The sequence below is a fragment of the Canis lupus genome, chromosome 23 (assembly GCF_011100685.1).
Source record: "Canis lupus familiaris isolate Mischka breed German Shepherd chromosome 23, alternate assembly UU_Cfam_GSD_1.0, whole genome shotgun sequence".
Classification (NCBI taxonomy): domain Eukaryota; kingdom Metazoa; phylum Chordata; class Mammalia; order Carnivora; family Canidae; genus Canis; species Canis lupus.
In genome coordinates this window covers 48,989,436-49,002,309 of record NC_049244.1, presented here as the reverse complement: position 1 = coordinate 49,002,309, position 12,874 = coordinate 48,989,436, and the positions used below count along the sequence as shown (strand labels likewise).

The 12,874-nt window shown below is 34.1% G+C and overlaps 1 protein-coding gene across 5 annotated transcripts in view; it reads left to right on the top strand.

Moving 5' to 3' along the window:
- DHX36 (DEAH-box helicase 36) overlaps positions 1 to 12,874 on the top strand; it is a 63,751-nt gene that overhangs the window by 15,750 nt on the left and 35,127 nt on the right. For all 5 annotated transcript variants that reach the window (XM_038571265.1, XM_038571266.1, XM_038571264.1 and 2 more), the window contains 6 exons: positions 3,744 to 3,868; positions 4,577 to 4,808; positions 7,938 to 7,976; positions 9,934 to 10,104; positions 11,879 to 11,958; positions 12,682 to 12,756. In XM_038571265.1, coding sequence (XP_038427193.1) covers positions 3,744 to 3,868; positions 4,577 to 4,808; positions 7,938 to 7,976; positions 9,934 to 10,104; positions 11,879 to 11,958; positions 12,682 to 12,756 — 722 coding nt within the window. The remainder of the gene's footprint in view (positions 1 to 3,743; positions 3,869 to 4,576; positions 4,809 to 7,937; positions 7,977 to 9,933; positions 10,105 to 11,878; positions 11,959 to 12,681; positions 12,757 to 12,874) is intronic.

The following is a 12,874-nucleotide window of genomic DNA, read 5'->3' as shown; positions in this document are numbered from 1 at the left end:
AGCTGAGATCTAGGCTCTCGTCAGGCTCTGGCTCAGCTCAGAGTCTGCTTGAGATTTTGTCTCTTCCTCTCTCCCTCCCCCACCTGTGTGTGTGTGTGTGTGTGTGTGTGTGTGTGTATTTGCATGCGTGCTCTCTCTCACAGATCTGAAAAAAAAAGGCGAGAATTTCAGGGAGGTAGAAGGCCATGTGGATCTGATATCTAGAAAAATCTAGACTGGCAGTTCATGGTCCTTTGAATACTAGCTAGTGACTGGAGAAGATAAGGAGTGGGTGCAAGCCTAAATTCTATAGACTATTGTTTTCAAACTTGCCCCTGGTACCTTGTTAAAATGTGGACTCAGGTAGCGCCAAAGATTCTGTTTTCCTTGCAGACACCCAAATGGTGTCAGAGTTGCTAGCTTGTGGATCACTAGTGTTGTTCAATGTAGCACAAGAAAATTTAAGGGATGGAGCAAGAGAAGATTCTTAGATTCGTAACTAGGAAGGAGCAGCCAGAGAAGAAAATAAGGTGGGTGTTCCTTTAGAATCCAAGGACAGTGTTTCAGGGAGGAAAGTAAATAAAAAAGGCAAAGTCGTCAGTGGTGGCAAATGGTACAGAGAGGTCAAGTAAGGTAAGAGCTCAGAATGTCTATTGAATTTAGCAACAAAGTCATTGGTAACCTTGATGAGAGCACTTTCTGTGGAGCAGTGGAGGTAAAAGCCAGGTTGCAGTGGGGTGGCTAGTGAGGAGATGAAGTGGAATGCTTTTAAAGTAGTTCTACTGTGAAGAGGAAGAAGAAAGGGCAGTAGCCGGTAGGTTTGGGAGAATTCAAAAGAGGATTTTTTGTTTATTTTAAAAGTAAGATATTCGACTATAGTCTTGTTCATGGACCGGTGGTAAGGAGTCAGTGGAGAGGAAACACCAGGTAGACTAAATTATGCTGCAGTGGTAAATAGTCTCCAAGTCTTAATGGGTTGGTTTTTCTACTCACTTTACTAGGCCATTGGGAGTTAGGTTGAGAGTCCTCCTTAAGAGAATGGCTCACAGAGCTCTACCCATCTGAGAAGCAGCAGATTTTGGTAGCAGTGGGAAGGAATACAGTACATTGCCCTGATTCTTAGAGACTTCAGTCATGTTTCTCTGGCCAGTAAGTCACATGCCCATGCTTAACTCATGGGTGGGAAAATCCAGTTCTACCATATATTTGGAAAGAAGCAAATCAGAATATTGATCAGCACACTAATGATTACCAGAGAGAGAGATTTAGGAAAGGAAGGTAAATCTAGATAGGATTAGCCCTCAGGAGATGAAAGGGATTGGGCAGCAGAGTTTAGGTGGTGAGATTAGCCTTAAGCAGGAAAACTGACTCCACTTCCCTTTTAACAGGAAGGAAGAGAGCAAAAAGATTCTGATAATGGTGGGCTTAGGTTTGGTGGCAAGCACTTGATTTTCCTTGGGTTTTTGTTTTCTTTGTGACTACTGTATTTCGTGAAATGTGAACAGAAAGGTGGTATGGGTTTAAAATACTTGTAGATAATTAGAAGCTGATAAACATAGACAATTTGCAGGCAATCACAGGATCTCCTTTGCCAGGAATTTGTGACTCGAAGCTGCAGGAGGAATATTTAAGGATGTCCAAAAAAGGGAAAAACAACAAAATTAAATAGCATGATAAAATAGTCATGAAACACAAAACATGACTGCTATTCTCCATGCTGGGGCCAGGTAAAGTGAAGGGTGACACAGCTGGAAGGTTAGGGGAGGTGACCTACCCCCCCCCCCCCAAAAAAAAAAAAAGCTAGGTCCAGGTTTGGAATTTTGGCACTCCTAAATTCTCCACTGCCCGGAGCTTCTGGAGCCTCATTGTGGGAGGAATCTTGTTAAAAATAATTTATAGAAAGTGTAAATTATGTATTCAGGGGCTATTTTGTTTTTTAATCATCCTTTTTGTGAATATCTAAAATTCATACTGTAGGGTGAGGAGAGCTTGTGTTCTGCTAGTAGAGGTAAAAACTTCAAAATGTAAGGTTTTGGTAGGTTGAAGTAAAGCTATAAGTGTGAATTTCAGTTGGAAATAAATAGTTCTCTGATAAAAAGTACTTCATCTTGTCTTTCCCATTTTGAAAGTAAATGGTAGAAACAGTGCCTTTGAGCCCTTGAGGTGTTTGGAAAAATGAAGGAAACTGCTTGATAATGACTTTATGTCCTGGGGCCTCTTTCCCAGAGTAGTCTTTAATCATTAAAGTGTCGCTGTAGATTCTAACCAAGAAAAAACTTACTTGATAATCATCTCTTGTAGGTACAGAAAGCAATAAATGTTAATGAGTGCTGAAAACATTGCAGAATTTAAAGTATTGGACAAAAATGTTCTAATGATCCTGTATGTTGGGTTTCCCCAAGACCATTCGCAAATTCTGGTATTCTCACAGTAATTTTTTTTTAATAGATGATTACAGATGAAAATCTTCAGAGGTAAAAAAGATACATAGGGGAGAGCCTAGGAGAAACTGGGTATAAGCTCCTAGTCCTAGTGAAGTACCTATGCCATGAGAAGAGATACATTAGTCTGATCTAGAAGCCAATTCAAAAAGATTTTCATGCTGTAACATTTAAAAAAAGAGAGAGAAAGGGCTTTAGTGCCTGTCAATAAGCGTATTTTGCTATCATCTCTAATTTCATGAGGCTATCAGAATTTTACTATATTGGACTTTTAATTGTATGATAAAGACGGTTTTTGTAAACTCTTTGATTGTATTTTTGTGTATTTCTTTTGAGAGAAAAATGGTTTTAACACTAATGTAACACATGCTCATTGTAAAAGATAGGTTCAACCATTCATCCATTTGACAAAGTTCACTGCAGCATCTACCATGCATCATAAATATAACTGGAAGGAATACTGCAAAAATGTAGAATGTAAAATGAATAACCTATTTTAATATCAATAATAATGAAAATAAGATCCTGCTGCATGTATTTTCTGCAGCTGGATTTTTTCCAGTTAATACATTAGTTCTTTTTTCTGTCTGCACACTTAAAGAAAAATCTACCCTCTCGTAACTACTAGGTTTAAATTCAACTAATTATAACATACAATTGTAAAAGAACAGTTTTAGAAAATTTTATTCTTACTGTGTACAGTGTAACTCCTATCTTCTGTTTTTTTGTTTTGTTTTGTTTTTCTTATTCTGTGAAGCAACTATCAGGCCCATTGGACCATCTGCAGAGTGTTGATCAGTTTTATTCATTCTGTCTCAGCTCCACCTTCTTCCCCAAATATTCATCCTTTTAGTGTGAGCATTTAAAATGCTCATTGTGAGCAAAATATTTTTTTTTTTTGTGAGCAAAATATTATTTCCAGTTTTCAACTTGGCCTTTTTGATTTTTTTTTATGAGCTAAACATTTGTGTTTTAATAACTTTAATTGTGAGTGTCTTTGAAAACTTAAGATAGGGAAAAATTGAAATAATCAGTGTGTGAGAGGGTAGAAGATAAAGTAACCAAAGTTTTAGTAAGGGACATAAATGTACCTTCTTTGCGATCATATTAGAAGTAACTTTATAGATAACAGAAAAAGGTTTAGAAGGATATACAAAAATGTTCACATTAATTAGGTTTATGAAGTGAAATTGGGCTAGAGGGCAATGTGGGGTAATTTTAACTTCTATATGTTTGTCGAACATATTTACCTTCTTGTTATGAAATAATTTTGCACATGCTTTTTAGTGTTGATCAGAATACTTTTTACTTTGCACAAAACAGAGAGCTGTTGTACACATGGATGAACGTCGAGAAGAACAGATTGTGCAGCTGCTACATTCAGTCCAAGCTAAGAATGATAAAGATTCAGAAGCACAGATCTCTTGGTTTGCTCCCGAAGATCATGGGTAAAACAAAACATACTCTTTTACAGAATGGACAGAGTAACACTTCTTCCATAGCAGTGGCTAGGGAAAGGTTGATAATGAAAGTAACATCCTTAGACTCTTCAGTAAGTGAAATTCAACTTTGAAGTAAGTTTTTTTCCTTATGTAGACTGAGCATATTTGGTGAAAGATTGAACATGTTCATTACACAGAAAGCTAAGTGGTAAGAACAGTCTATTTGGGTATTAGATTTATTAAGTTATTATTTATTGCTTTCCTACTCATCCTCTTTGTATTTCCAAAATTCTCCAGTGAGAGAGATCTGCAAGAAGTTAAATTGTTGATGTTTTTAGGATGATCACAAGAACCGTATCATTTAGTGGAAAAAGTAGTAGTGGGTTTTCTGGAACTATGTAAAGTAGCAGCCGGTTTAGAGCAGCCTCTATAGCAGCCGGTATATAGCTCTCAGAAAGGGTGGCAGGAAGAAGATAAAGTTGTGAAATAAAACAAAGCTCAGAAAATCCGAAAAAGAAAAATACTGTAACTCACTGCAATGGAGAGATGACTCTTGTGTGAATTTTAATTTTTTTAACTATCACAAGGAATAACTTATCTGGTAATGTAAGAATCTAAATATTTCCTTAATCTAAGAAAAAAGCTGATGATTTTTTAAATAGCGTATTTTGTTTCAGGGCTCTAGCGGCTCATTTTTTTATTTTGTCAAAATAGATATGGTACTGAAATTCCTGCAGAGAACAAACCAAACTCAGAGAAGAAGCTGGAGAACCAGGAAAAGAAATTGATAAGTCAAGAAAAGAGAACATTTAGAATCAGGGACAAATATATTGACCGAGATTCTGAGTATCTCTTGCAAGAAAATGAACCAGATGTAGCCTTAGACCAACAACTATTGGAAGACTTACGAAAGAAAAAAAGTGACCTTCGGTATATAGAAATGCAGGTAATGGAAAGCAAGATGTGGAAAAAGTTTTTACTTGTCATTTCTTCTCACATTTGTGTTTAGAGGGTACTACATGATACAGATCAGTGGTATTTCAGTAGACCATCCTCTGGGAATTCTTTCTCATATACTAGAGAAAAGCAGTAGGAATGGGATTGCACAATATAACCTAAGGTAGCCTGTCTCATCTATGGCAGCTTATATAGTGAGAAAAAATTAGTTTTTTAGGCCAGTTTTGTGAGATGTCATAAACAAGGTAGTTAGAATTGTAAGGTTTCTAGGCCATTTAATCCAACTCATTCCTTTTACAGATGATAATACTAAATCCCAAATTATGATGTGCTTATTTTCAACACTTTAAAGACAGGACTGTGACAAGAGTAGATATTCATGGAGGCTTTCATGTTCTTTCCATGCTAGACAATATTTTTTTTAAAACATTTTATTTATTCATAAGAGACATAGAGAAAGAGAGGCAGAGACATAGGCAGAGGGAGAGGAGAAGCAGGCTCCATGCAGGGAGCCTGACGTGGGACTTGATCCCAGGTCTCCAGGATCAGGCCCTGGGCTGAGGGTGGCGCTAAACCGCTGAGCCACCCGGGCTGCCCTAGACAAGATATTTTAAGGTTTCTTCCTGTTAACACATGAAATTTGTTTTGTGGACATTCTAGAGATAGATGTAATAAAATGTTCATGTATTTTAAGAGAAAAATACTGAGGAAACTTTGAGGCCATATCTTTAATATGCACATATGTGCTGCCGTTTGTAAAAACAAAAAAAAAAAGGCAGGATATCACATCTTCCATAAAAAAGAAAGGATCCATTGACTGTAGCTGATGATCAGATTGGGTATCAGAACAGGTGAGGTGAGAGTTTCTTAAAAAAAAAAAAAAAAAAAAAAAAAAAAAAAACAGGTGAGGCGAGGTTGTCCAGGGGTGGAATTGTGTAGATTTTGGTGCCTATTTAGTGAAAATAAGATTTGAGGAGAGGAAATTTCAGGTTGAGTTATTTCATAATGTTGTGATTGAGAGAAGAGCTTCTTTTATAGCCTTTGGAAGGAGAGTTAGTTACTGTCTGCTTTGTATAGAGGACAGAACTCAAATTACTGAAAATGAGTAAGTGATCAGAGTCAAAAGAAGTTAGGAGAAGAAATGTGTAAAACATAAAAAAAAAGTTGGTGATCTTTCTGTTGACTAGACACTTGCAAACACTTCACTTGTGCTACATCATTTAAACCTCCCAACAACCCTGTGTAAGAGATTATGCCTCTGTTACAGAGGAGGAAAAAGAATCTTAGGTTAAGTGACCTATCTAAAGGTTGTACAGTTAGTAAAAGAATCAAGCCTAAAATTCAGATGTTTAAGAGCTCAACTTTTTAATCCTTTTTGGTAATGTTCCATCTTTTTTTCTTTTTTGCTTACATTCATTTAACAAACGTTAATTTTCCACTTACTAGATGCATGTCATTGTGCTGTGTTTCTGAAGACTAAAAAAGACATGTGTCCTCAGATTGTAATCTCATTGTTCCTTATCTCAGAGTTAAGCCTAAAATTAGGAAATTAGAATTTAGGTTTGTCTGTCTTGAGAAAGAATATTGGGTTATTACTGTCTTTATCAGCTTTACATATTTATAAAGCAAATTGATTAATGTTTCAAATCTAATGGGTTAGCTTATATATACTTAAATATTGAGATTGTTACATTTGAGTACGTGAAGTACTTTTAGAAATTGTTAAATGGTTTTAAATAATGTTAAAATAAAAGACATTACTAAGAAAATAATGGCAACCTGATCTTTTAAATTACTAGAATTCATTAAAATCATCAGATTGACTCTCAATTTTTTTGGTACTGTTAAGAATTACCTGATTGGCCATAACAGGAATGGCATGTACAGCATGGTAACTACAGTTAATAATGTTGCACTTTATATCTGAAAATTTCTAAGAGAGATCTTAAAAGTTCTGATCCCAAGGAAAAGAAATGCAAACTGTGTGATGATGGATATTAATTAGACTTTCTGTGATAATTACTTCACAGTATACAAAGATATTGAATCATTATGGTGGTACGCCTGAAAGTGATACAATGTTATATGTTAATTATATCTTAATTTAAAAAAATCAGGATTTTTTTCAGTCTTCTATCTTGACAAATAGGCAAAAAATAAGGATGATGTTTTAAATAAAAATTAAAAATACGGCAGTTATACTAGATTACTTAGGACAGTTCTAATTTTGTGTGTTTTTTTTCTTTTAAATAAAGGGAGTTTGTTAAACCTGTGGTTTATTTATTTTTTTACCATTGAAATTTTCTCATTTATGTAGGTTATTATAAACCATAGCACTCCTAAATGTATGTCATTTTTATGTAGCGTAGGTTTGGGATTCCGTAGTCTTCAAAATTAGACATTATCAAATAAAAGATAAAGGAGTTAATCATTTCCTCTTTGGTATTCCAGTTGCAATTCATGAAAAATTTGTTGAGTAGCTTTTATGTATTAAAAACTGCTATTTGCTTTTTTTTTTTTTTAATTTAAATAAAGGTTTTTCATTCAGATTTCATGGCAACCGTATGAGATAAAACCTTTGAAGGATGTAGGATCCAAGTTGGATTTAAGATCACAGTTCTTAAATGGCATTAGCAGATTTTCCTGTTTCAGATATTACTTGTTTCAAGTTTTATTCTCAAAAGCAAGTACACAGAAATAATTAAACTTCTCCAGTGCCTAATGGATTAGTAAATGGTGGATCATTGGGTGGGAAAATGAATGTGATAAAGAAAACAAATGTAAGATTCATATATAAAAGAAACAAAAAAATGAAAAAAAAATGGGGATTATAAAAATGCTATTAAATGACAGATCAGATTTCATTTTACTGGCACTTTCAAGAAAGTGTCTCCATTCTATTGAATATAATAAAATTCAGTATTTCAGAAATAAAGGGGATTGCCAAATACATTAGTTCTTTTTATAAAAATTCTTTTTTAAGTCTTGATACTTGACATAAGCTGTGAGGTAATAAAGTATTTGTGGATTCTAGCATATTTTTGATATATTCTGATTACCATGATTATAATTTGATTAATTGCTTTTGTGAAAATTAAAAACTATTTTTAATTTTCAGCATTTCAGGGAAAAGCTGCCTTCATATGGAATGCAAAAGGTAAAATGAATATACACTATTTAATTTGATTTGTAAAATAATTTTTTTAAACCTCTGTATGAAGAAAAAAAAATAAACAACCTTCCCCTAAAAGGTATTATTGAAAGTTCCTTTTAGTCTTGAATTTTTGGAAGCCCAAAAGTAAAAAATGGTCATGAAACAATTTTCTTGAGGTTTTCTCCTTTCTGTCTGTAGTTGAATTTTTTATATAGATGTTACTTTGGGTAGAGGCACCCTGGGTGACTCAGTTGGTTAAGCATCTGTCTTCCTCTCAGGTCCTGATCCCAGTGTCTTAGAATCAAGCCCTGCTTTGAGCTCCCTGGTCAGTGGGAAGACTGCTTCTCTGTCTCCCTCTGTCGTGCCCCCTGCTTTTGTGCCTGCAAGCACTCTCTGTCTCTCAAATAAATAAGTAAAGTCTTTAAAAAGGAAATTACTCAGGTAAATGACCTTGCTCTTAATATGAGACCAAACATTTTAATTAAAATTGAGGCTCTACTGAAAGTAATGCTTAAATTAATTCATTGTGCTTTATTATGCCATTATCTTGGAGAATATAGTCTCCCATCCCTCTCTGTTGTCTCAGCCTTAATTTGATTTTGGTTTGGTTTTCAAAGCACTTAACCACCACCTGCCACAATGTCTTTCCCTCCTAGGCCATTGTAAGTTCCTGAGGACAGAGTGTTCTCTGTGTGTTACTTGGAACAATACCTGACATTCTGTGGACCCCCAGTAAATACTTGTTGAATGAATGAGGCACATGCTGCTTCTCTGTGTTTATAAGCTATAATTTAGTGTTATAATTTAGTGTTAGTATAAATAATGTGTTAAGAGTAGATGGGAAAAATTTTAAAGGTGGGTTTTCTAATACTGTCTGTAGATAAAACCTCTCATATCTCTTTGAAGAAGTAGGATGGTTTTATTAATGCAGGAATATTACTATTAAAAATTAGTGTTTATCTAAAATTTTTAAGAAAGATTTTTCCCAAATACAAGATTTTCCAGATAATTGAAGTTTACCAATTTAGATATTTAAAATCTTTATTTAGATATTTAAAATCCTTATTATAATTACTTGAGAGGAAATAATCTTAAGGTAAGTCATATTCTTGATCTCTAAAAACAGTATGTAGAAGTTCTGCAGATGAAACCATATTGTATGAGTTATGATATAACTCCTTAATGTCCTTAGTGTTAATTAAGTATTGGGATTTGTCTTTATTCAGTACCCTACATATCAACAGCATTCCATGCAGGGAGCCTGATGTGGGATTCGTTCCCGGGTCTCTAGGATCAGGCCCTGGGCTGAAGGCGGTGCTAAACCGCTGAGCCACCCAGGTGGCTCCTTTTTTTTAAGATTTTATTTATTTATTCAAGAGAGAGAGACAGAGAGAGAGAGGCAGAGACACAGGCAGAGGGAGAAGCAGATTACATGCAGGGAGCCTGACAATCAACATTCTCTTTAATTAATGTTTGTTCTTATGCATAAAATTTACCTGCTTTCTCTTCTTGTTCTTGTTGGTGTGTTTTTCTTTAACCACACCTGGCTTTGTTTTATAATTTGGTGCTGCTTTTTTTTTTTTTTTTTTAAGATTTTATTTATTTATTCATGAGAGACACCTGGGGGTGGGGAGAGACAGAGACAGGCAGAGACACAAGCAGAGGGAGAAGCAAGCTCCATGCAGGGAGCCTGATGTGGGACTCGATCTCCGGACTCAAGGATCATGGCAGCAGAAGGCAGGTGCTAAACCGCTGAGCCACCCAGGGATCCCCAGTGCTGGTTTTCTCTTGAAAACTGGTAGATCCCAGATATCCAAACTGCCAGCATTGCATTTAACTAAATTTTAAAAGCATTAATATGTTTGCTAAAAGTAATTAACTTCAGTTATTACAGAATTGTGATCACTATCGAATTTCTTCACCATGTGATATCCTTCACTTATATTCCATTTTGAAATAGGAATTGGTAAATATGATTGATAACCATCAAGTGACCGTAATAAGTGGTGAAACTGGTTGTGGAAAAACTACTCAAGTTACTCAGTTCATTTTGGATGACTACATTGAAAGAGGAAAAGGATCTGCATGCAGGATAGTTTGCACCCAGCCAAGAAGAATTAGTGCCATTTCAGTAAGTAATGTCTCACTTTTTAAAATTCCCATTTTTTTTTCCATTCTCCCAGTCTTGCTAGAAATAAACTCATTTTGAAGGTTTGTAGTGATTCTTAATTGGGTTTAGGATATATTGTTATGAAAGTAAGTACTTGGTAGTAAACACAAAAAGTTTAAATGACCTCTTACTGATAATAGGTGTTTGAGTTTAAGATCAATTATTAATCCAGACAAATTGTAGTATAAAACTAGAAGAATAGAAAACTGATAAATTTTTATAGGATTGTAAGTTCCAAAAAATGTCCATCCATATAGATGCTTTAAATTTTACTACTTAATTCATTTAGTATCATTTTTTGGTTCTTTCTGATTGTTTTTTCGGTACATGAGTACTGTGGTGGTGAAAGCAGGAAGCATTGCAATATTTTAAGTTGCATTTAAAAATTTTTCTAATGCAGTTATTCAGTAAGAGGGAATTTATCATGAAAAATTAGCAGTTAATTCTGTTCACAGTTGTAATTACATGTTTAGTGCAAACAGCATTTTTGTTTAGTTAGATGACTTAGTTAATATATGGGTATATGTTCTTTAAAGTTGTTTGGGTTTCTGGCAGCATATGATGAGTATAGTAAATTAATTTCAGTGTTACATAATTTTATATGCAGATTTCAATTATAAAGGTTTATGATTATGTTTAGTTATATGATGGTGCTGTTTATTATCTTTAACTCATTAATACAGAATCTGGTTAGGAACTGCATTACCAATTATGTCAGTGTTTTGGAGGGAATAGAGTATACATTTTAAACTAATTTCTAAGAAATACTGTTTTTTTGTTTTGTTTTGTTTTTTCTAAGAAATACTGTTTTAAAGAAGTATAATAGCAATCTTTTTGATAGAGTCCTATTCCTAGGAATTACATAAAATCAAAGAACAGTGAAAATTAACCACTTTTGTCATAATACAATTATATAGCTAGATTTAAGTAAATTAAAAACAATCTTATTTTCAGTAATACAGGATTTCAATATATAGACAGTAGGAAGATATGTGCACTAGGTTGTGTTTTGTGTATTTTTCCAAGATCTATTAGTACTTGAATGGGTAAAGTAATAAAGAGTGAAATAATGATCTAAGTCTGTGAATACAAGAGGTGCTGATGGGAAAGTTTTACTTCTGAAGTATTGTTTCTTAATTGTGCCGATTTTTCTGTTTCTAATCTCATAAATCCACTGTTCTATGAGATGACTGTGGGTTACTTTTAGTTACATAAATCGGTATTGGATTATAATAACATTTCATCAATTCCAAGTTCATCTTTGCCATCCATAACTTTTAGAACACAACCAAGAACCAGGAATTAAGCAACACCAATCTATACCAAGAAGAAACCAATAAAAAACTGGAGGGAAAAAAAAGTATCAATATGTATTTACCCTCAAATTACACAAAAGTATTATAAGCTTAGACCATGATTTTAATTAACTCTTATAGAATAGTCCAAAGAAAGGAAGAATCAATGAAAGGATGCTCTAGAAAGGCACTTTGAAAATAATAATGAGAGAATTGGCCTTGGAGGGCTTTCTAAGAAGTGAAAAGTAAATTTAAGAAGTAGTCTGCAGTTTTTAAGAAACAAGTTTTAAATCCCTGGGATTTTAGTATCTGCTTCTCTTTTTTTAACTCAGGAAAATCTGATGAACATTTTTTTCAACAATCTCAGATTTCATGGATGTTCAAGATTTTTTCCTAAAGGAAACTATTTTCTTTGTAAATATGTTTCATTTTGATTAAAGGTTGCAGAAAGAGTGGCTGCAGAAAGGGCGGAATCGTGTGGCAATGGTAACAGTACTGGATACCAGATTCGTCTACAAAGGTAAAGAATGTTCACCTGTTGTGGACAGGTAGATTTCAGTGAAACTTTGAAGTTAGATATTCAAAAGAAATATGTCCCCCATTTTAATGTTGATTACAATTAAAATTAACATTAAAAGTAACTACAGCAGAGGAGGCTTGCAACTTTTTAAAATCCAAATTCATGTTTGGATTGCCTTTTTAAGATAAACTTTACATTATGAAATGATGAGAGAAATTACTTTTTCCGGGATGTACATCATTAGACCATCACTACACTCAAAAGGAGTTGGTGTCTTTTATCTTTTGGTACCAACACTGACTTTATTGATTTTGGTATTTTTACCCCCCATTCACTCCACCATATTTCTGTGGTCCTTTTCTGGAGCTTAAGATTCAATTTACCTCTTTTAAGTGAACTGACTTTCCAGTTACTAACCAAGAGTTTAGGCCCCTAAGTATTAAGTTGTCATCTGAATGTTAATGGTTATGTCTTTAAAAAGACATTAAAGTTATGTCATGAAATGTGTCATTTCATGTATCATGAAAGTAATGTATAGTGCACTTGAATGTGGTATTTCACATACTCTGTTGCAGTAGGCATTCCTAGAACCAAAAAATTAACTGAAAATTTTGTTTAAATTGTAAGTTTTTAAATTGAAGATTTCTTTTAAATTTTTGTGGCAGTGAGTAATTTGTTAGTAAAGAAAACCAAAAACTGTTAACTCATGTCTTCTGTTCACAGCCGGTTGCCAAGGAAGCAGGGTTCTATCTTATACTGTACAACAGGAATCATCCTACAGTGGCTCCAGTCAGACTCGTGAGTATGTTTCACTTCAGGACAGACATTTAGTTAAACATTATCAGGAGATGTAATTATTAAATTGGACTTTATTAGTTGTAAGGTAGAGTGATGCAGTTTTCAAATTTTGTACTAA